Source organism: Miniopterus schreibersii (assembly GCF_964146895.1).
Source record: "Miniopterus schreibersii genome assembly, chromosome: 4".
In the NCBI taxonomy this organism is placed as follows: domain Eukaryota; kingdom Metazoa; phylum Chordata; class Mammalia; order Chiroptera; family Miniopteridae; genus Miniopterus; species Miniopterus schreibersii.
In genome coordinates this window covers 55,479,203-55,502,207 of record NC_138105.1, presented here as the reverse complement: position 1 = coordinate 55,502,207, position 23,005 = coordinate 55,479,203, and the positions used below count along the sequence as shown (strand labels likewise).

Genomic DNA, 23,005 nt, shown 5'->3' with positions numbered 1-23,005 from the left:
TCGATTCCTGGTCAAGGTTAAGGGCACGTATCAGGCTTGCAGTTCAATCCACTGCCATGGTCCCGGAGCCTGAGGGAAGCAACCAATCCAAGTATCTCTCTCACATCCATACCTCCCTCCTTCTCTCTTTCTCTCTCCTCCTCCCTCCCTTCCACTCTCAAAAAATCAATGGAAAAAACATCCTCTGGCGAGAATTAACTAAAAAAACCCAGTAACAAACAACTTGTTTCTCCGATTTATCACCAGCCAGTATGTCATTCGCTGTGTTCTCCGTTCTCTGTTTTTCCTGCGGATCAGGGCCTGTACCTCTGCTCTTACCATTTCTGCAGACACCGCGGCTGTGGCTTCCCACTATCGCTAAGACTACTCAAAATTCACTGCTGTTCCCACCTCCCACTTGCTGGAATTCTCATATATTTGTACATTTATAGCATTCATGAAATGAAGCACACTAGGAAACTTTCGAGGCTACGGTTGAAACCCAAATTGCAACCATCAACAGGCAGAAAGGAAGTGGACATGGCATCAATAAAAGGGAGCGTGTTGCATTTTCAATTTACTTTTTAATGGTGTTTCTTGGCCCATGAAAGTTCCAAACATAGTTCACACAGAACAGTAATTATCAGCTTCTCATAGTAGAAACTCCAAGTTCATGTACTGTTATGTCCGTGTTTTTTTGCTTTGTTTTTTTCTTTTTGGATAAAGGTGGAGCAGCCACACCCCCACCTGACTGTGAAATTTCAGATTCCGGTGTCTCCTATTTCATCTGTTTCTAAATCCCATCTTTACTTGATTTTACCTTGCTTAGGTGTCCCAGATTTCTCTGCATCACCTCCCTCTATTTTAGGCATCACCTCCCTCTATTTTAGGCATAGCTCCCTCTATTTTATGCATACCTCCCTCTATTTTATGCATAGCTCCCTTTATTTTATGCATAACTCCCTCTATTTTAGGCATCACCTCCCTCTATTTTATGCATAGCTCCCTCTATTTTATGCATACCTCCCTCTATTTTAGGCATCACCTCCCTCTACTTTAGGCATCACCTCCCTCTATTTTAGGCATAAGTTCCCTCTCCCCCTATTTAATGTATAACTTGCCCCCGCTCCCTCTTTCGCGCGGCGCAGACTGAGGGGAGAGATCCTAAGTCTGTCTTCCTGTTCGTGCCCCTGAGAAACGAAACTTACTTCACAGGCCGCCCAGCGAGAAAGGAAACCGAAACTCCCCGGCAGCGGATAAAGGCGCGCGGGCGGCTCCGCGCAGTCTCCCGCAGTCTCCCGCCCGAGCTGCGCCGGGCTCCGCGCGTCCCCTCGCGGCCGCTCCCTGCCCGTGCGCGCGCCGTCGGAGGCTGTGCGCGCGCGGCGGGTCCGGGTCCGGGTCCGAGTCCCAGTCCCGCGGAGTCCGGGGTGAGGCATGGGTGATGCTCTGGCGGCCGATGCAGGGCTGGGGCGCTGTGCCTTTCCAGGTGAAGGGTGCCTCTGGGACGGGACCCGGGGCCGAGGCTGTGTCCCCCGGGGCTCCAGGTCTCGGACCCAGCGGAGGCGGCCGGGGAGCCGCTGCGGGGCGCGGCGCGGGTGCGGGGAGCTGCGGGACCGCTGCGCTGCGCCCCCCCGCGGGCGCTGGGATGAGGGGTGGGAGAGGCGGAAGGAAGGGACACCTGAGCCGGGCGCGGAGGCTGGAGTCTGAAGGGGCGCGGAGTGTCAGGCAGTTGAAAATCGAGGTATTGAGGACAACCAAGAGACGTCACAGCCAAAAAAGCCTGGACGTTGGCCATGGGCGGCGGCAAGAAGCTTCTTCCTCTGGGCAGAATCTCGGGCCCAACTCCAAACTTGCAGAATCAGAATATTAGAGTTTACATCTTAGTAAGATCTCCCAGGTGGTTCCTATGCATCCTTAAATAGCAGGGGCTTACCGCAGCAAGAATTTCTTTCTTACGTAAAAAGTTAAAAGCATATTCGTGGTCAAGGGGTATGCATTAGCTTTCTCATGATGCATTACAAATGACCACAAATTTAGTGGCTTACGTCAATAGAAATGTATTATTTTATAGTGCCCGTGGATCGGAAGTCCTGGCATCTCACCAGGTTGAAATAAAGGTGTCTGCTGGGGCTGCCATCTCACCAAGGCTCTGGGGGCTCATGCAGGTTGTTGGAAGTATCCAGGGCCTTACAGCCCTGGGATTGAGGCTTCCTCTTTTCTTGCAGGCTGTTGGGGGGGGGGGGGGTCATTACTCTCAACCTTTAGATTCCACCCTCAGGTCCTAGCCATGTGGCCCTCTCACAACAGGGTGGTTTATGTCTTAAGAAGCCAGCAGGAGAATCTGTCTCCTATCTGCTGCGGCAAGAGTCTTACATAATGTAAACTAACCATGGGAGAGGCTGTCCCATTAAATTCACAGGTCCTGCCCAGACTCAGGAGAGGACACTGTGTGGGCCGGTGGACCAGGGCCGCTGGAGTCAGGGAGCCCCCATGGCTGGTCAGCTCTTCTCCAGACAGTGTTTCAGGAACTTGACCCCTTCCATCAGATGGCTCCACCGTTCCCCCTCTAATACATAATCCACAGTTTCTCTCTCTTCCCCCCCTTCCCTTCTCTTCCTTTTAGAGACTGTTGAAATCAGAATGCAAATAAAGTGATGACACTGCTGTGATTGGATGATGATGTCTCCAAATTTGTTATAACCTCTTTCATCCTCTTGTAATTTATTTGTTAATAATGCCCCACCCCCTTGGTCTTGTAGAGATTCTTCTAGTTCTCCTGATATCTTTTAACATGTACTGTCTTCTAAATGTTTTGTCATTGCTGCTAGAGCTTTGATCAAATTCAGGTTTAATTTTTTTTTTCTTCTAGAGTATTTCAACAATGGTGCAGTTAGTTATTCTCTACGGAAGCAGATATTTGCCTGCATATTTTTCTGCTATCACCTGAAAATGCCAAGATCTAGTAATTCTTTAAGAGTTGTAAAATGGTGATATTCTATTATTCCATCTCTGTATTTGCTGGATTCCCTCCAACTATTGGAAATGAAATTTCCCATTTTTATTTTTGGTAACCCAATGGTGCAGTAGTTATATGAAAGGCATGTTAACTTCTTGATTTCAAAAATCCTTAATTTTTGATATATTACCTTTAGATGCCACCTATAGACTTTTTGTTAGGAAAAATGAGGAACTTAGTATATACTCTTCTTTTTCTACTATTCATCCCCTTCTGAACTTCACAATTTGGCTATGTTATTTTTATATTGTTAGGGTTAATCATAATTTATAGTATTTTATGACTTTCATTCTTGTGATTTGTTTCTCTGTCGAGCCAAAAAATGGGAAACCAGTAAATAATAGTTAGAAAATTATGATTCTGTACACATTAGTGGTTGCCAGAGGTTAAGGAGGGGGTGAGAGTCTTTGGGAGGCATTGTAGAAGCAATCTATATATTTGGGAAATGTAGCACTAGATCATTAAGACTACCAATAGAAATTGATACTGTTAACCTAAAAATAAAAGACCTTTCAAAGTGACAGGAAACCAGAATTTATTTGAGATCAGTAAGAAGAGCTATTAGGGAAGAATTGATTTAGGCAGAAGCCCAAATAATATTCTGAGTAGGAAACAAAGGCAAAGGTATTTATGAGAAAGAGAAGAGGAACAGTTACATCAATAGAAGAACAGCATTTCTAGTGGTGCAGAAACATAACATAGTGGCTCTATTTCTATAATTTTGACATTTCAAGACTATTATATAAATAGAATCATACAGTTTATATTCTTTTGGGATTTTTTTTCTTTTCACTCATTAAAATTCTTTGGAGATTCACCTCACTTGTTGTATTCATCAGTAGTCCACTTTTTTTTTTTTTTTAATTGTTGAGGAATAATCCATGGTACAAATATACCAGTTTGTTTAACCATTCACACTTTGAAAATTATCTGGGTTGTTTACACTTTGGGGCAATTATAAATAAATTTGCTATGAGCATTTGTGCTCAGGATTTTGTGTGAACGTGTCTCCATTTTTTTCAGACATATATGCTTCGGAAGGCAATTGCTGGTTTGTATGGCAGTAGCTGGTTTAGCTTTGTAAAAAGCTGCCAAACTGTTTACCAGAGTGTGTGTACCATTTTGCATTCCAACCAACAGTGTACGAGTGATCCAGTTTCTCCATCTCCTCGCCAGCATTTAAGGGGAAATAGTTCACATACATCATTGTATCAGTTTACGGCTTACAGCTTAATGGTTTGATTTACATATATTGTGAAACGATTACCACAAAAAGTTTAGTTAACATGCATTTTTAAAAAATATAGATACACTTATTTTTCTTTATAGCTCCCTTTAATTCTTCTGGATCATCCATAGTTTTACTGCTTTTTGATTGTCTCATTCTTGATTTTTTTTTCAGTTTTCTATACTATCTCTTTAAATACAATTATTTTGGTGAAATTTATGACTTCTTAGATGTCTAGTAATACTTGCCCTCTCAATAGATTGAATGCCTGGATACAGAATTCTAAATTCAGATTAATTTCCTCTCAGAACTTTGAAAACATTATTTTCTTTTATTAAAACATCCAATAATACTGCTCATTTTAATGAGTTCTAACTGTGTGCCAGGCACTATTTTAATCAATAAGTATCCATCAGCTCATACATTTAAATAACTTGGAATTACAACCAGCGGAGAGTAAGATTACCGTCCATCCCAATCCCAATTTTATTGACAGTAAACTGAGACATAGAGTAAATAACTTGCCTGAGTTTATAAAACTATAGTATGTTTCATCACTAGGAATAAAACCCAGGCAGTCTGCCAGCAGTTCTCATGCCTTCAACCATTTCACATGTGGTTTCTTTGACTTAACAATTTTTGTAGCACATGCTTGTCTTTTTCTTTATTCTTGGAGCTCTGCAATGAGCTGTGTCTAAGTGTGGTTTTCTCTTTTGTCCTTATTTCTGCTCAGTATTTGTAAAAATCTTTTCAATCAGACCCATAGATAGAGAGCAGGCAAACAGCTCTGGGGGGGGGGGGCGGTAGACGGATTGAGCAAAAAAGAAAAAAAAAAGAAAAACTCATGGGGGCATGGACAAAAGTGTGGTGGTTGGGGGGAGGGGAGTGGGGGAGGGGAGTGGGGGAGGTGACAGGGCATCGAGGGGATAAATGGTGATGAAAAAATGAAAGAAAATAACTTTTATAAAACCTAAAAAAAAAGTATACTTTTCTTTAACGCTGGCTTAATACTATTATATTACTTTATTATACCTTTGATTATTTTTTATCCCCGCTCCATTTTGGAATCTTAGTTCTCTCCTACTGGGATTGCTATGAGATGTATTTAAAACCTTTTGGTTTATTCTCTATATTTCTTAGTATTTTTTCTTTTCCCTCTCTTTGTTTTTTCCTTCTGTCCTCTATAAGAAATTTTCTAGATTTTAAAAGACATGTGTTTATTGATTTCAGAGAGAGAGGAAGGAAGAATGAGAGAGAGACAGAAGCATCAATGATGAGAGCCATTGATGGGCTGCCTCCTGCACGCCCCCTGCCGGGGATCGAGGCTTCGGGCATGTGCCCTGACCAGGAATCCAACCCTGACCTCCGGGTTCACAGGTTCGGGGAACCACACCAGCTGGGCGAAATTTTCTAGATTTTTCACCCCTACATCACTAACTTGAGATTTTAGCATGTCCATTTTATTGTTCTATATGTGAATTTTTTCTGAAATGATATTTAAAATTTTTATGAGCATTTAGTTTTTTGCTGTAACAGCCTGTTATTTTATTAGATAATATCGTTGTGATTATTGAGAACTCTAATTAGGGCTTTTTAAAGGACCATTTTGTCCTTGAATTATGTTTATTCATCTGGCTTCTCATTTCCCTCCCCTCAAATGTCTAGTGATTCTAAGTTTTTAAAATACATATTCATTTAGCAGTTATTATGGTAAGTAGCTGGTTTTATTTCCCCTATCATGCCTCTTCCTTAAATGAGAGCGAGCTAGGCATATGATTGTACATTCTGTGTAAATGTTAAGGCAGATATGAGTTTGGTGCAAAATTTAACAGGGAAAGTTTCCAATAGGATGTGTGAGAGGAGAGTAGGCAGGAGGCTACGGAATGCTTTAGCTGTCAAATTAAGGAGGGTGTTATTCTGCCACTATGGCTGTCGTTGAAAAGTTGTACAGTGTCCAACAGGCATGCATATTTCATTAGTAATTGTTATTTAATTTTAAAAACTGTATTCTCTCAATTTACGTGTATTATAAATGTTTTCAAATGAGGTTGTTAGGACTTATTAATTTGTTTGGAGCTAATGACTTAACAAATGAACTATTAGATGTTTATTTTTTCCTAGGAGTACCATAAAAAATTCCTGAGGCATGAAGGGCACTGAACATCTGGGGACTTATGAATTAACTGTTTTTAATCTTGTAGAACCTGGCATTATCTTTTCTGAAGTTTCCCTTTATTGTCATATTCCCCTTTAACGTATTGGGGTTAATTTTCTCTTTCATACTTGGTTCTCACTGACTTACTTTTCCTTTTGAGCGAGTACCACTTGGAGAACTGAAGAAAGACAGTATGGCAAATGCGCAATTAGTGAGGTTGAGGACTGCATGAAATGGATGGCAGAGAGTTTTTAGGAAAATGCCTAAACTTCTTCTTTGGGCAAAAGATCCTCATAATCTGGTCCTTATCTAATTTTCATCTACAATCAAGTTACCCGGTGTTAGGCCATGTAGAGTGACCTGTGGAAGCTCAAACTTGTCATGTTTCACATCTCTGTGCATTAAACCAGTGCTGTTTTGCTACTTGCAATGTGATCTTCTGTCTCTCTCACCTTCCCCAACATGCTAAAATTCATCATCTTTTCAATGTGTCCTTGAAACCTCAGATCACAGGACCCTGACCACTCTAGTTGATTGAGGAACTTTTCAATTCTCTGATGGCTTCTTGTGCCATTTCTGCTCAATCACTCAGCACATGATACTGTTTGATTTAATTATCTTTAAACCCTTACCAGGTTGTAAGGTAAGGGGACCATATTTCAGCATGTTTGGATAAGTTGCAGCAAGTACAATGCTTGGTGAGGGGTAGATGCTCTGTGTGTCTGAAAAATGATGGAATACCTGGTTGAGTGAGAGACCATGCTTCTGCCCCTGTCTCTGTGGTCTCCGAAACATTCCAGCCCACAGTAATTTCTTCTTTCTTCAAATATACTCATTTTTACAGCCATGTACTTTCCTGCATTATTAGTTTAATATTTAATATCAATGTGTACCTTACCATAATGTCATATAATATCTATCATCCATCTATCTATCTATCATCTATCATCTATCATTAAGTTTCATGGCTCTAACACACTGTGTGCATATTTGAGAAAAGCCCTAATATTTGTTTTCTGGGACAAAATGCTCAAGTACATTTTCTTCTGCCACTTTCGTAGTTTTTTCTCAGTTACCTTTGCAGGCTCTTCCTCCTCTCTCAATATTTATTAAATATTAATGGTCTGCAAAACTAAATTTTCAGTCATTTTCTTTTCTTGCATGATACTGTGTCTTTCTGGTCAAGTAGATGTATCTACATCACTGGACTCACTTATCATAGTATTCAAATTACATATTCAGGTCTAGCCCAGACCTTATGTTTGACTTCTAGAACTGTATATTTATGTACTTACGTGATATTTCTGTGTTACGTCTCAAAAGCAAGTCAAACTCAGGTTGACTACAGAGGAACTCATGGTCTTTCCCTGAGATGTGACCTTGTTCCAGGGTTTCCTGCCTAGGGAATGGCCTAGTTATCCGTCCTGTTGCATCAGGTAGAATCCTAGGGAGTTATCCTGACAACCCTCACTCTCCCTTCTCCATCCATAACCTGCTTCTTAACCATCTCTTGTCAAACTCACCTTCTAAATATTTAACATCGGTATGTGCTTTAAACTACCATCAAGCTCTGTTAGATCAAACTACTATCATGACTCTTCTAAACAGTGGCTTTCTCTCTCCTCTACTAACTGGGTCTATGCTTCCATCCTATCTATTCTCTGTACTGTACCCAGTGTAATCTTTCAAAGTACAACCCTAATTATAATACTACCTGCTTAAAATCTATCAGTGGATTTTAGGATCAAAAACATGCCCTCAAGGCTTTGAGTGCCCTTGTATTTATGTAGTGCTCTCTAGCACAGCTAACTCTTCCCTCACTCTCTCCACGCCAGCCTGGCTGACTTCTTTTCAGTACCTAGTTCCATCCACACTTTGTCAGGCCACAGGGCTTTTGCACATGGTATTCAAGCATTCTCTTGGCCTGAAATGCTGCAGCCCTCACATCTTCTGACCCCTTTGACTTTTTCACATTTTTTATTTTCCACTCTTTATATGATTATGAATAATATTTGTCTTTCCTCAAAGATTTTGAGCTTCATGAGAACTGACAGCATGTTGACTTTTTTCTGTTCTTGTATTCCCAGTGCTGTAGATTTTGTTTAATACACAGTAGTCATTTAATACTATTTGTTGATGGAATAAATAAATTTCTAATTTTTCTTTTCTTTTTTGTAGGTCTGCCATTTTCATTAATAACTGCCACTTAAAGCTACCCAAGTAAAGCATATTCACTATATGAAGTTGGAGGACAGGTGGCAGCAAGAATGGGTAATTTTTAATTTAAAATATTCATAACTTATAAAACTGATTGTGTATGTTGCAGTTTTAATAGAATTAAAATAGCTTTATTTCTGTTTTTTTCTTTAAAAAAAATATTGATTGAAAATAACCCATTTTCTTTCTTTCTCTCCCTTCCTTCCTCTCTCTCCCTCTCCCTCTCTCTTCTTTCTTTCTTTCTTTCTTTCTTTCTTTCTTTCTTTCTTTCTTTCTTTCTTTCTTTCTTTCTTTCTTTCTTTCTTTCTTTCTCTTTTTTCTTTCTTCTTTTTTTTAGGTTCAGAAGAATATATGATGTTTTTAGAGGAAATTTCACAGTTAATTTTGAGTGAAATGCCAAAAGCTGAGTGAGTAATGTGTTAATAAAGAGATGTAAAATTCTATATTATATTCCTATACATCTATTTAACCTTAAAGTGATATTTATTTATTGATCTTGTCATCTATCTTAGTATATATTATAGTATATTAAATATGTATAGGGTGTCACAAAAAATGTATACACACTTTGAATGATTATGAAATCAGTGTTTATTAAGATACAGTCTGTTTTCAAAATTTAAAGAATCTACATAAATGAATCATTTTTTTTGTCAATGCCTGTTTTCATAGTGATGACCATTCTGGTCCAGGCACTACTGATAACGCGAAGCAATGGAATTGCACGCATCAAGAATCATTTCGTTCAGTATTTGTGTTCCCTCAATTTGTTGACTGTTGCTGGTTTTGTACCAGAAACTTTATCTTTTATATATATCCCCGTAAAAAAAAGTCTAGTGGCACTTTAGGATAAATTTTCTTTGTGCAAAGCTTAGTCTGGGCTTTTCACATTATTTCAAATCAGTTAAACCTGAAAAGGAATGAAAATTAAGTGAGTTATCAGCTGTTAAAGTGTATATACATTTTTTGGTGACACCCTATATATAGTTGTATATAGATTATGTAACACAGAACTTTTAGAGCTATTTGATGGTGAATGGAAACAGGTTTTTCTTGCATTCTTTGTCTGAATCTATCAATGAACCCATTGTTTTATAAAGGAATGAGATTGATTAAGCAGGAAGGAAATGTAATACAGGTCTATATTCAGAATATGGGTGTTCAATTCCTGAGTCCAATCTAGATTTTACCATATGGCCTTAGGTTATTTTCCCTATCACTTTGAGCCTAAGTTCCCTTCTCTATAGAATGGACTGATCCTGCCTTCTTTTTATGAAAGGTAATCATATATATGGATATATTTGAAATGTTTTAGCATTGAGCCTGACATAAAATAATTACTCAGTAAATTCAGCTATTGATGATAGTGATACTGAGCTAATATATCAAGGCTGCTGCCTTTTTCTGGACCTTATTTAATTTACATGTAATTTTGTTTTTACTGTTTTCATTTTAGATATTCCAGTATATTCAATGATTTTGTTGAATCTGAATTTTTCCTGATTGATGGAGATTCACTGCTTGTCATGTGCATATGTGAGAAATCGTTAAAGCAGGGGCAGGAGCTCCACTTCTTCTATCTGGTTGAACGCTATCTTGTGGATCTCATTAGTAAAGGAGGACAATTTTCCATAGTTTTCTTCAAGGTACCATGTGACAGTTGAGCTCTTTTCTATGATTTGAGAACTGAAAGTAAAGTTTATTCTGCTATAAAAGTTGTTTCTTATTGCAAATTGAAATTTATCTATAAATATTTAGAAAAGTTAAAAGGAAGAACAGAAAACAATTCCCCATAATCCCAGTATTCAGAAATGATCACAGTTAAGATTATATTTTATTCACAATAATGATACTTTACTGTAAGGACACACAGGATCATGAAAGAGTATGATAAATCTCCTGAACAGTGGTCTAATTGATGTCTGGATTCTAGTCTTCAAAACTCAGCGGTCAATTTATTTGATCCCAGGAGAATGTCAAACTCACTAATGCTGCTTGTTTTAAGTTATTTGCTGTATAGTAAATACCTCCAAGGGAATATATTTGGTGTGCTATTTTTTTAATTATGAATATAATTAATAAAATTTTAACAATTTCAAATACAGATATGTATAACCACTACCACCCCTTCCTTCCTCATCCTATCCCTGAAGGTAACCAGCATGTTAATCTCAAGGATTTGGGTGTATGTTTGTTCAGTCATTTTGCAATTCACATCATTGTTAGATTTTTGAACACTGCAGACTAGCCTAAGGCTCACAGTCAGTTTATTGCACTAAGTTTGGTCTGTTGATAAAAACCCTGCTGCTTCAGGAGGGTCACAGTGACCTGGGGCAGTCCTCTCAAACAAAGTGGTCCCCGTAGCTTCCTTTTCCTGGATAATTTATATCCACCATTTGCTTTGACATATTTTTGTGCCTTTTTTTCCTTTTGCGATGAAATTGGAAAGGAAAAGCGTTAGAGTGGGAAGGGAAAGTGTGATAAATCCTGAATATTGTGTTCCTGCTTAAAATGGATACACGGATTTAAATCCAAGTTGTGGTTTATGGCATGTATTTATGAAAGGACAGTCAGGATTGAAAGGTCTATTCCCTTATTATAAAACAGAACAGAAATGTGTTGGAACCTATTCCTTTAATGACTTTAATGATATGTGTTTATCAACTAAACTGAGAACTACTAAATTATAATTTCAAAATAACATACTTTGCCCCTCCCACACAGGATGCTGAGTGTGCATATTTCAACTTCCCCGAACTTCTTTCTTTGAGAACTGCTTTAATTCTTCATCTTCAGCGTAATAAAACCCTTGATGTTCGAACAGAATTTTCTGGATGCTTATCACAAGAATGGAAAAGTTTTTTGGATGAGAGTTACCCATATTTCCTGATAGTTGCAGATGAAGGCTTGAACGATTTACAGACACATCTTTTCAACTTTTTAATCATTCAGTCTTGGGCGATGAAGGTCAATGCTGTGCTTTCCTCAGGGCAAGCATCTAACATTCTTCGCCTTTATGCGTACTTTATGCCAAGCAAGTACAGTAACCAAGTGTTTTTCAAGCAGGTAACTTATTTCAAAATTCTATAATTTTATTTCATTTCCTAAATTACTTGACTCAGTTCTTTTTTTACCTCTTCTATGGGAATTATCATAGATTTAACAGAGAGGAAAAGAACATTAATAATAATAATAATAGTACAAATGTAGCCTTTTATTGAGCACTTACTGTCATAACAATAGTGCTTGGTTCTCCCCATGAACCATTTTATTTAACCCTCACAACACCCTGTAGGGTAGGTGTTAGTTATCATCTATGTTTTGCAGATAAGGAAATAGATACTTGAATAAGCAATCTGCTCAACATCAACACCAAATTAACAACAGAGTATGGATTTGCAAAGAGGCAGTCTGCCTCCAGCCTTTTTTTGTGTAATTACTGTGTGGTATACTGCCTTTGAGTTAATGAAGGTCAGCAATGCATTAAACAGGAGGTAAAATACATGCCTCCGTTGCTGAGACATATTAGCAAAATGATAGTTAAAACAGTAGATTTTAATAAGAAAATCATGGAGAAGGTTGATGACAAAGGAAAATAACTGAAATATGTTTATTTCTTAACATTAAATCATTAATGGAATTTAAAAGTATTTAGAATTTTGATTGCATGATCTTATTATTTTGTTGTATTAGGATATTTGAGAATTACTATATTGAACTCTTGGGAGTCATAAATGTGTACTGATTTTATAAAGAAATCTAATTTCTGTTTAATTTTCACTATTTAAGTGAATTCTGAATATGAAGATATTTCTATATGATTTTTGAGTCAGTTAACTTTTTACTGATTGAAAATAGTGTCACACATCCCCCTCATGGTTTTGGAGACACCAGGTGGTTATCATAGAATCTGATAAGATAGTTTATTTTACTTTAGTTAGAACTCCAGTCATTAAACTCTAGTTGTGTACTGTGAGCAGAGAAGTCCTGGGATTCATTTTTGTATGGGAAGGAGGTACTGTAATCAATTGATCTCATTTTATTCTGTTAGAGCAATTTTGGAAGCTGGGTTTAAAGAGTGCCCTACAAACATTCTTCCCAATCTCTTGTTGAAGAGGAATTTTTAAAAATATGTTTTTATTGATTTTAGAGAGAGAAGAAAGGTGAGGGAGAGAGAGAGAAACATTGATGTGAGAAACATTCATTAGCTGCCTCCTGCACCCCCCCCCCCCACTGGGGATTGAGCCCGAAACCCAGGCATATACCCTGACCGGGAATCGAACCAGTGACCTTTCGGTGCATGGGACGATGCTTGACCAACTGAGCTACATGGGCCAGGGCTTAATGGAGGATTTTAATTTTGATAAAATTATTTTCTTTCTTTTCTTTTATTATTATTATTTTTTTTGAAATATATTTTTATTGATTTCAGAGAGAGGAAGGGAGAGGGAGAGAGAGAGAGAGAAACATCAATGATGAGAGAGTCATTGATCGGCTGCCTCTTGCACGCCCCCTGCTGGAGATCGAGCCCTCAACCCAGGCATGTGCCCTGACCGGGAATCGAACCTCGATCTCCTGGATCATAGGTTGATGCTCAACTGCTGAGCCAAGCTGGCCAGGCTTATTTTCTAATTTATTAAACAATCACCTTAAAAATATTATTTTATTTATCAATTTGAAGATTGCATGATATGCAAATAAAACTGCAACGTATGTTGCTATGGTCCTTTGCTGAATGATAGGTACCTGGGAGGAAGTTATGCTATTCTTTATTTATGTGTATGTTTGAAATTTTTCATAATAAAATAGAATGCATTAAATGGACACAATATTTCTTTTTGAGATGTTGGAAATGTTGTAAAATTAGACTATCATAATAGTTGCACAACTCTGTAAATTTTCCAAAAACCATAGAATTGTACCCTGAAATGAGTGAATTTTATGTTATGATAATTATACCTTCATAAGGTTGTTAAAAAAATTAAATGCACTAAGTTCCCAGACAAAAATTTATTTGGCAAAGACAAAATAATGCTGCTGGTAGGCTTTAAAAGCAGTGTTGATGATCTATAATTACATTAGTGTAAAATTTTTTTGCTTAGAAATACATTATAATAATTATATCTTCAATATCTGATTTTTCTATATCAGAAAGGAGATATTTTATTTTTGATAGTTGTTTTCCTTTTACAGAATAAAAGGAAGATTGAGAATGCTTATAAAGCCCTGACTGAACAATTGGAAGAATGTAGAGTTTTGGCATTGGAACCTCTTTTTGGAAATTTAAGGTGGAACGGTATGACTGAAGAGGTACTGAAACTTATTTAAAAAAAACCTTTTATTTGAACTAATTGTTTAATTATTTTTAAAAATTCCCATATACCTCTCAAACAGCTTCCCCTAATGTTTACATCTTATGTAACCATAGTACATTGATCAAAACCAGAAAATTAACATCAGAATAATACTATTAAGCTTCAGACCTTAGTTGAATTTCACTTACTTTCCCACTAATATATTTTTTCTTTCCTTGTCTATCATAATCTTGACATCTTTGAAAAGTATTGATCAGTTATTTTGTTTATGTCCCTCAATTTGGGCTTGTCTGATGTTTTGTCATTGGAGTGAGGTTATGTGTTTTGTCAAGAATGCCACTGAATTGATGTTGTGTCCTCTGCAGCGTATCAAAGGGTTCATAATGTTGATATGTCTTAGCATGGATTACGCTGGTGCCTGCCAGCTTTCTCCACTGTAAAGTTACTCTTTCCGACTGTGCAAATCCTGTTTCTTCTCAAGCTTTTGCCAGTTAATTTTAGAACCTACCAGTGGCCTTTGTAATAGTTATTACTGATGTTTTTACCTATTGTTATTTTCTATTTCACTCTTTCATTCTACATTTATTAACTAGAATTCTGTGAGGAAGAGTTGCTCTACCTCTGCCATTTACTTGTTTGTTTATGTCAGTATGGATTAATGGATATCTAGTTTATATTATAGGTTTAAGTCCACTGTTATAATTATTTTGGTGCTCAAATTGTTCCAGGTTTGAACATTAGGAACTCCTTCAGGTTTGCACCTGTGTTCTTTTACAAGCTCCCCATCTGTTGTTTTTTGTTTGGTTTTGTTTTGTTTTTATCCTTACCAGAGGACATGTTTACTGATTTCAGAGAGAGGAGGAGGAGAGAGAGGAAGGGAGAGAGAGAGAAACATCGATGTGAGAGGGACGCATCGATTGGTTGCCACCCGCATGCACCCTGACTGGGGCCGGGATTGAACCTGCACCCCAGGTATGCACCCTTGACTGGGAATTGAACCCGAGACCCTTTGGTACTTTGGGCCGGTGCTCTAACCACTGAGCAACACCAGTCAGGGCAATCCCCTCCTTTCTTAAAGGATAGCATATTATAGGTATTTTTTTAGTATTTTTCTTTTTGCATTTAACGGCATGTCTTAGAAATCATTTTTAAAGCAGTTTATAGATATCTTCCTCATTGTTATATAGCTGCATAGTACTCCCTTGTGTGGATGCACTATGGTTTCTTTAACCATTCCTATTATAGATCCATCCTGTTTCCGACATTTTGCAATTACAATCAATGATGTAATGAATAACCACATGTGTATGTAATTTTGTATTATTGGAGGTGTATCTTCAGAGTAGATTTCAGAAATGGGATCCATGAGTCAAAACTTAAGTGTATATGTAGCCTAATTAGGTTGTCAATTTTTTTTCTAAAAGGCTTATATCAATTTTTTGTCTTTCAGTTTTTAAGTGTGATATATTTTATGAGTATTTTCTTCCGATTTGTCAGTTGTCTTTTTACTTTTGACTTTGTTTATGGTGTTTTTTGTCATGTACATTTAAAAAAATATTTCATATCTGATTAACCTATTTTTGTTGTTGTAGTCTCTAGATTTTGGTCACTGTTAAATAACCTTTCCCTACACACATCAAGGTTAAAGAGGAATTTGCCTGAGGTTTCCTCGTATAGTTATATATATATTTTAACATTTAGATCCCTAATCCATTTGGAATTTATTCTTGTGTACAGTGTGAGATATACATATAATTTTTATCTTTTTCAAAGTTATACTGTCATGTACTAAAAAGTCAGTCTTTATCCAAGTGATTTCAGATGCCACCTTTATCATTTAATAAATTTCTATATGTATATATAAATGTAGCCCTCAACTTATATATTTTTAGTATTTTTATCATGAATGTGTATTAAAAGTGTGGATACTATCATGATTTATTCCCTTAGATTTATTAATATGGTATTTTGATATCAATGGGTTTTTAATATTGAACCAACACTGCATTCCTGCTGAGTTAAATTAATTCATGTTGTTGTTGTTTTATATTTAGATCCCATTTGGTCATGGTGTATTATTTCCTTAATATGATGTTGGGTTCTGTTTGCTAATATTTTGTTTATAAGATTTGTACCAGTATGCTTGAAGGGTACTTTTCTAAAGTTTTCTTTTTGTCCATTGTATTTATTTGGTTAGGTATCAGTGTTATACATGCTTCATATTCTGAAATGATTTATAGATCATTAGGATTCTCTGGTCTTTGAAGTCTTGCTAGAATTTTCCCGTAAAGCCATATGGGCCTGTTGCTCTTTTGTGGGGTAGTTTCTTAATAATTTTCTCTGTGTTTTTTTTTCTCTCTCTACGGAAATTGGTATCTTTAAGCTTACCAAATAACACAACAACCCAAAACATATGGGACACAGCACAAAAGCAGTCCTGAGAGGGGAAATTTATAGCTTACTAACTCTAATGGGGTCAATTTTAGTAATTTGTTCTTATGAGAATATTTTCACTTCATTTATGTTTCAAATTTCTTTGCATAAAAGTTTCGAAGTAGGCTTTTATGACTTAAACAATTTCTTGTTTCAATGGTTATTTTCCCTTTACATGTTTATTTAGTGTATTTTTAATTTATCTTCTGTTTTCTTATTTTATGTTTTACTCTTTGGTTTATGAGGGTTATATTTGGTTGGTTGTTTTTCACCATCCCTTAGCACCCACCTGTTGCCTGTGGTGGGTTTTCTTACATTATCATTTTCATGATTAACCTGTTTTATTGTTTTAATTTTTAAGGTGTCTGATAATACAAATATTGTTCCATCTTTGCTTCTTTCATTTCTACTACTTTTCTTTCTGGCCTTTTTTACTTTTTAAATGTCATATGTTGTTTTCTTACCTTTCTTCAGTTCCTCTTATTAAATTTTTATTGAGGTTACTCTTCTTTGGGCACTTTGTAATTTATTCTTCATTTCTGACATAGCTTTGCCTTTTCTAAGGTTATTTTTGTGAATTAAATTAATTATTTTGTTCACTTTCTCCTTTCTTTCGAATTCTGTTTCTGGTTTATGAGTTCCTGAATAAAGATAATTTTTCTTTAGTCATATTTAAAATATAGATTCATATATCTCTTCTGCTTTACACTTGTGATCATTATTGTTGTTGTTATTTTGGTGGTGATAATGAGATTTTCCTTAGTTAATTTGTGTGGAATTTTGTTCCTGCTGTCATTGTTTGCAATAGTTTCCTATGTGCTTCCTTTCCTTTTCTTCATTTTTATGATATTGAGGTGTGTTACAAGAGTCCTAATTAATAATTTAATTTAATGATGCCCCTTTCTGTCAGCCTAGCAGAGTCAAGGCAATGTTAGTGGGGACTGTGAGGGGTTGTGAGTCCCAGGATTCTGTGGTTTTCTTTTATCTTCCAGCGCCCTATGTATTCTGCTTGTCCCCTGGTCCCCTTCACCACTTAATTGCGATAGAATGCTTCTTTCTTCCTTTTAGCTTTATTTTCTCTCTCAGAGCTATATTTTTAGAAAGTTGTTCCTTTAAGTAGTTCCTATTCTGTAAGTAGGTCCTATCCTTTTAAGTCATATTTGTCCTTATAAACTGAGCCTCTCTCTTTAAATCACATCCTTGGCTCTTTTATATGCCACCTGATGCTTTAAGTTCTGCAGAGTTTGAAATTTGTTTTCTGTAGTCTGTGCTCTATTCTGCTTGATGACTTTTATTGTATTTCAGACAGAGGGCAGTATTTTCAGATTGAGGGAAGATTTAATTCTAGTGGTTCTTCCAATTTACTTTTCACTAATATTTCTCCTTTGTTTTCTGCAGTTTTTCTCAATCTCTCTTTGCTCACTATGAAGTCTTGAGTTGGGGCAAATGCTAAAAATATTTATGGTTTTTAAAAGAAATATTTATAGTTTTATGTGGCCTTATCTATTTTTCTTTTCTGTATGATTTCTTCTAGTAAGATCACTTGTGAATAAAAATATTTTTGTAAATATCATGACATTTTACAATTTCCTTCTGTGATAGGCATGTGAAACTATTTCCCTACTTAAGCAGCTCTGGCCAGAAGGATCTGACATTCGGCGTGTTCTTTGCGTTACTTCATGCTCGTTGTCCTTGAGAATGTACCATCGCTTTTTAGAAAAGAAGAAGACTACCTCTGACGAGGAAAATAACATCCAACAGGTGTGACTGTAATAACTTCATTGTGAAACACCATTGCTCTCAGCTTTTCAAAGTTTATTTATTTTCATCTACTATGTCTTCCATTTGGTATTCGTTTATTTCCCTAATTTATTTATATAAACTTCCAAAACTTTGTTTTTTGTAAACAAAGTCTAGGAATTTGTTTACAAAAAACACTCATTGTGCTGTTATAAGATGTAGTGTTTTTCTATGCAGATGCTTCCCTTAGTACATATTTAATCAAATTTGTCCAACCATCCAGAGGAAGGGGAAATGAGAAAGAAAATTAGCTCTTGGTGAGAGCTTACATTTATAGGGATGGGGAACATCTGGCCCGTGGGCCTTATACAGCCTGAGAAATAATTTGGTCTGTCCCTGCCAAGGCAAATGCGGGCGGGACTCAAAATTCAATAAATCTAGGAGCTTTTTTCATAGCTAATATTTAAGTTGATAATTTTTTATGGCCTGCAAATGATGTTATAAGTATCTAAATGGCCCTTGGCAGAAAAAAGGTTCCCCACCCTTGGCTTACAATGTTGCAATGTTTGGGGTTCTTTATATGCCTCATGCAGTTAAATTCTCACAACAGCATTTCAAGGGAGGTGGTATTAGTATCCCTATTTCACATATGAGAACACTGAGGCTCAGATATTCCAGGTAACATTCCTCAAAACAAAGGTATTAAAGAGCAATGTGGATTGAACCTGGGTCTGTCTGGTTCAAGTTCCACAATACCAAACTGTACTTTGAAAGAATATTCCTGCTGTAGTGTCTTAGTGCCATCCTAGCTGGAGAGATCCTAAAAATCTTAACCTTTTTGATGGTTGGTAGATTTTATTAACAATATGTTGACCAATATGGGTTTTCTCTCAACGAAATAGTCATCCCTATATAGTTGCACACGCACATAGACACCCCCTCTCAGACACACATATTCGTACACATACTATTTTGTATACAATTGGAATGCTGGAGGATTCTTGGCTAAACATTCATATTAAGGAAAAATGAAGTTTGTCTCTGTTCTACAATTTTAGAAATGAGCAGGGCTCATCATCTTTTATCTAGCATCCTCTATATAATATTCAGCTTTTCAATATCTGCTTGAATATATTCTTAGTAAAATATTTGTACATGATTAGGCATGCCATTTTCAATTGTCTTCAGAAAAACAATACTAAACCAAATGTGTCTCTCTGGAACTTCTAACATTAGGCCCTATTTGGCCCTTTGGAGTTACTCTGAAACAAGTCTTAGTCTTGTAACATTTGAAGATGGCTATGAGGCCTTTGTCCTAGCATATTAAATGTGCCCACTTAACGCTTTTTCTGATTGGGTGTTTTAGAAATGTCCTGGTTTCCTCACTCTGGTAATTTTCAATATAACTTTTAAAATATGATGCATTGGACGGAATAGAGCATTTAATGTGCCTCTATCAGCACTGAGTCCTGTGGGCTCATGACTTCATTAACTGCTTGGTCAGCTCGTGTAAAAACTGGCTTAACTAAAAATACTGAAAAATGTTTTAGGTTAACTGCTATTGAACTGTCCGTTCCCTGTCCCCCTTACCTCAGTCAGTATAAACTCAGTCAAGTTTATGTAGGAAGAAAAGGACTTTCTGAAAAACGTCGAATGGAGAATGTGATTCCTGCACAGCCCAATGTGCCGCCGACCTCCGGGGAGCTGCATGTGTATCTCACCGCCAGCTGTTCTCTGGCTTACCTTCTCTATTTTATTCAGGTGGAAAATAATTGCTTAAGTCTGCAATGGATGGAAGATTTGTGTAAACTGCATTGTCTCAGTGTGGTTCTTCTACTCCACTTACCTCTTTCCCAAAGAGCTTGTATTAGATTCATCACTTCCCGTTGGATTAAGGACATTCAGACTCTCCTAAAAATGGTAAATCTGTTCTTTATTAGTTTACTTATTTTTTGTTTCAACTGTTTCATCTATATAAAAACCGCAGTTGCCTTCAAAAATAGATTTATATAAGAACAATGTCAGCCCTTTGGGGGCTTGAAAAGTTTAATGGCCTCACTCAATCGCTTTCTAATTCCAACAACCTGCTTTGTATACTCCAGGGCGCTTAAGTAATAAACTCTTTCTTTCTCCAAAGTTTCCTAATAATTATCTTTGAAGGGTGTCTTGCAATCACAGTAAGAACCACAAGGGTCGGGCCAGTTGGAACAGTGGTTTGGAAAGGGGAGATGTCTGTGGGAAGCTTACAGGCCCAAATGAGCATCCCAGGGATTACCGGCCGACGGCGTTATCACTGATGGACTGAGGTGGGCACACACAGTAACGCCTTACGCTGCAGTGCTGCACCGTTACAAATTCAGGACAGTGTACCGTACACAGCTTACCAGGTCACTAGGTGATGGGAATTTTTCAGTCGTATATGTCCGTCATGGATGTTGTTATTGGGCCCTTGACTCGATTTGTAGAAAAAACTATACTCAAGCAGGAGGTCCCTGGTTCTTTGCTATTTCTGACTTCATCCTGAATCTTGAGCAGCTTCCCTAACTCGTTTGGTTAGAGCTAGGCTGTTCCATAGCCACAGCGTTCTCAGCACTTGAAATGTGGGTAGTTTGAATTGAGGTGCGTTGTATATTTAAAAGAAATACCAGATTTCAAAAATTTAGTATGTAAACTATTCTATCAACATTTTTATGTTAAAACAAAAATATTTTGGATATGCTGGGTTAAATTAATATTAACTTTTTTTTTTACCGTGACTTCAGAAAATTTAAAATAACGTGCAGATTGCCCATGGATAATGCTGGGTTAAAGTTCCACATCAATATAGATAAATTGTTCATGTTTGGAAAGCGTTTATGTTTTATCATTAAGGGAGTCTGGGGCGAGAAGCCTCGATTTTCCTCCTTTGAACTGAACTCCCCAAACGCTGGTATTGCCTGAGAGGATGACTAGGCTCTCACTTGCTGAGCTTGCTTCCTCATGTCTACACTCCTCTGAACCAAATGTGGTCAGTGAAGACATTCTGTCTGTGTCAGGTGGGGAGATAGCCTCATATCATAAAACTGGGAGGTGCACATCAGTGTAGATAGTTGAGAATCTTTGAGTTTGTAGGATTCAGCATCTTCTAGATCCCTGAACAATCAAATGCTCTTTATTTTTATGCTCTTTTGACCTGAAAGTAAAATTGGAAAACTTTAAAACCTATGTAAAGAACAGAAGCACATATGAAAGCAAAAATATTTCTGAAGCCTTGGGGCTATATCTGTGTGAGAAAAAAATGGTATTAAGAGTCAAATATGGATTTCTCTGCTTCAGAATAAAGAACTACACTGAGTACATTTTTTGGACAGTTTAATTTTATTTTATTCTTTCATCTTTTAAGGTATAAATTATTCATAAATACCCAGATTGAAATGGCTTACACTAATAAGAATTGGAAAGAGTCCTGCCAATTTGTTTGTTTGTTTATTTGTTTTTTAAATGTATCTTTATTGATTTCAGAGAGAAGAAGGGAGAGGGAGAGAAAGAGAGATAGAAACATCAATGATGAGAGAGTCATTGATCGGCTGCCTCCTGCAGGCCCCCTACTGGGGACCGAGCCCACAACCCGGGCATGTGCCCTGACCGGGAATCGAATCCGGATCACCTGGATCCTAGGTCGATGCTCAACAGCTGAGCCACACCCGGTCGGGCTAGTCCTGCCAACTTGCCTGTCAGTTGGATTATAGATATTTTTAAAGTCATATTATAGCTTATTGCTAATATAGAAATTGTCAATAACTTAGTTTTATTTCCAATTTTCAGAAAAAGTGGTGTGAATATTTCATCCTAAATAGCATAAACATTTTTGAATTTTGGAACCTGAATTTAATTCACCTTTGCGACTTAAGTGATGAGCTTTTGTTGAAGAATGTTGCTTTTTACTACGAAAATGAAAATGTTCAAGGTACTACCTTAGTACATTGTAATAATTATACTTTCATTCAGAGATAAACAATATAAAGAATTTAAAACTTCAAAAATCATTTTCCTGTTTTTCCAATATATAACATAGCAATCTCCTTCCAATCGTTGCTTACACATGTATATGTTTTATTTAGTTGCACTTAAAGTGAGCATTGTATTTTAGAACTTCTTTTAATATTATGCCACAGATATTTTTGAAAAAATAATGTTAATTTAACAATTGAATTTTTCATTTAAATATATGCATAACATTGTTCCATAATATTTACTCTAATGTAATCATCTACTACTATTAGATATTTAGGGAATATTTTTCAAAAGATACAGCTGATTTAGGCATTTGTCATATCTAATTTGTTTTACTTCCTTTGAGTTACTTTCTTAGAATAACTTATCTGTTGCTTCTTAGGAGTAAAAAATAAACATTTTAAGAGAACTACAACTGGGAATTATTGAAGCTTCTTTGACCCCTAGGATTTGATTCTTTCATATTGCAAGCATTGAAATGAGTTGGCTGCATATAAGTTTAGCAATCCTCTATAAATTTTATGAAAAACCATAGTTTTTATTTAGTTTTATTGGTTGTAAAGTTATGTGTGACCTAACATTTTTTATTAGCTTAAATGATAATTAGATGTTCACCATCTGTTATTGTTAGTTAAGATAGTTACAGTTTTAATACTTAGTTATAAACTAGGAAAACAAGATAACATTTTAAATCTACAATCTCCTAGTCAACACTAGGGACCATTTTCATTTAGGTGCAGTGGGGAACCCACTGAAAATTTTACTGTTTGACAAGTATTTAAGAGCTCTATGAATTTAGTCAAAATGTGTGTTTCTGCATAGGTGTGAATGCCTTTTAACATTTAGTATTTTTAATGATTACTTAGGCCTACATTTGGATTTGGGAAATGCCATTATGAAGGATTATGAATATCTCTGGAATGCTGTAT

The 23,005-nt window shown here is 36.6% G+C and overlaps 1 protein-coding gene across 1 annotated transcript in view; it reads left to right on the top strand.

Moving 5' to 3' along the window:
* The first annotated feature begins 1,204 nt into the window (after nucleotides 1-1,204).
* LOC308556079 (putative ATP-dependent RNA helicase DDX60) overlaps nucleotides 1,205-23,005 on the top strand; it is an 88,218-nt gene continuing 66,417 nt past the window's right edge. Inside the window, exons 1-9 of the mRNA XM_081135130.1 lie at nucleotides 1,205-1,406; nucleotides 8,557-8,649; nucleotides 8,933-9,002; nucleotides 10,052-10,241; nucleotides 11,320-11,661; nucleotides 13,789-13,905; nucleotides 17,946-18,104; nucleotides 19,845-20,003; nucleotides 21,888-22,029. Of these exons, the coding sequence (XP_080991256.1) occupies nucleotides 8,646-8,649; nucleotides 8,933-9,002; nucleotides 10,052-10,241; nucleotides 11,320-11,661; nucleotides 13,789-13,905; nucleotides 17,946-18,104; nucleotides 19,845-20,003; nucleotides 21,888-22,029 (1,183 nt within the window). The 5' untranslated portion in view covers nucleotides 1,205-1,406; nucleotides 8,557-8,645. The remainder of the gene's footprint in view (nucleotides 1,407-8,556; nucleotides 8,650-8,932; nucleotides 9,003-10,051; nucleotides 10,242-11,319; nucleotides 11,662-13,788; nucleotides 13,906-17,945; nucleotides 18,105-19,844; nucleotides 20,004-21,887; nucleotides 22,030-23,005) is intronic.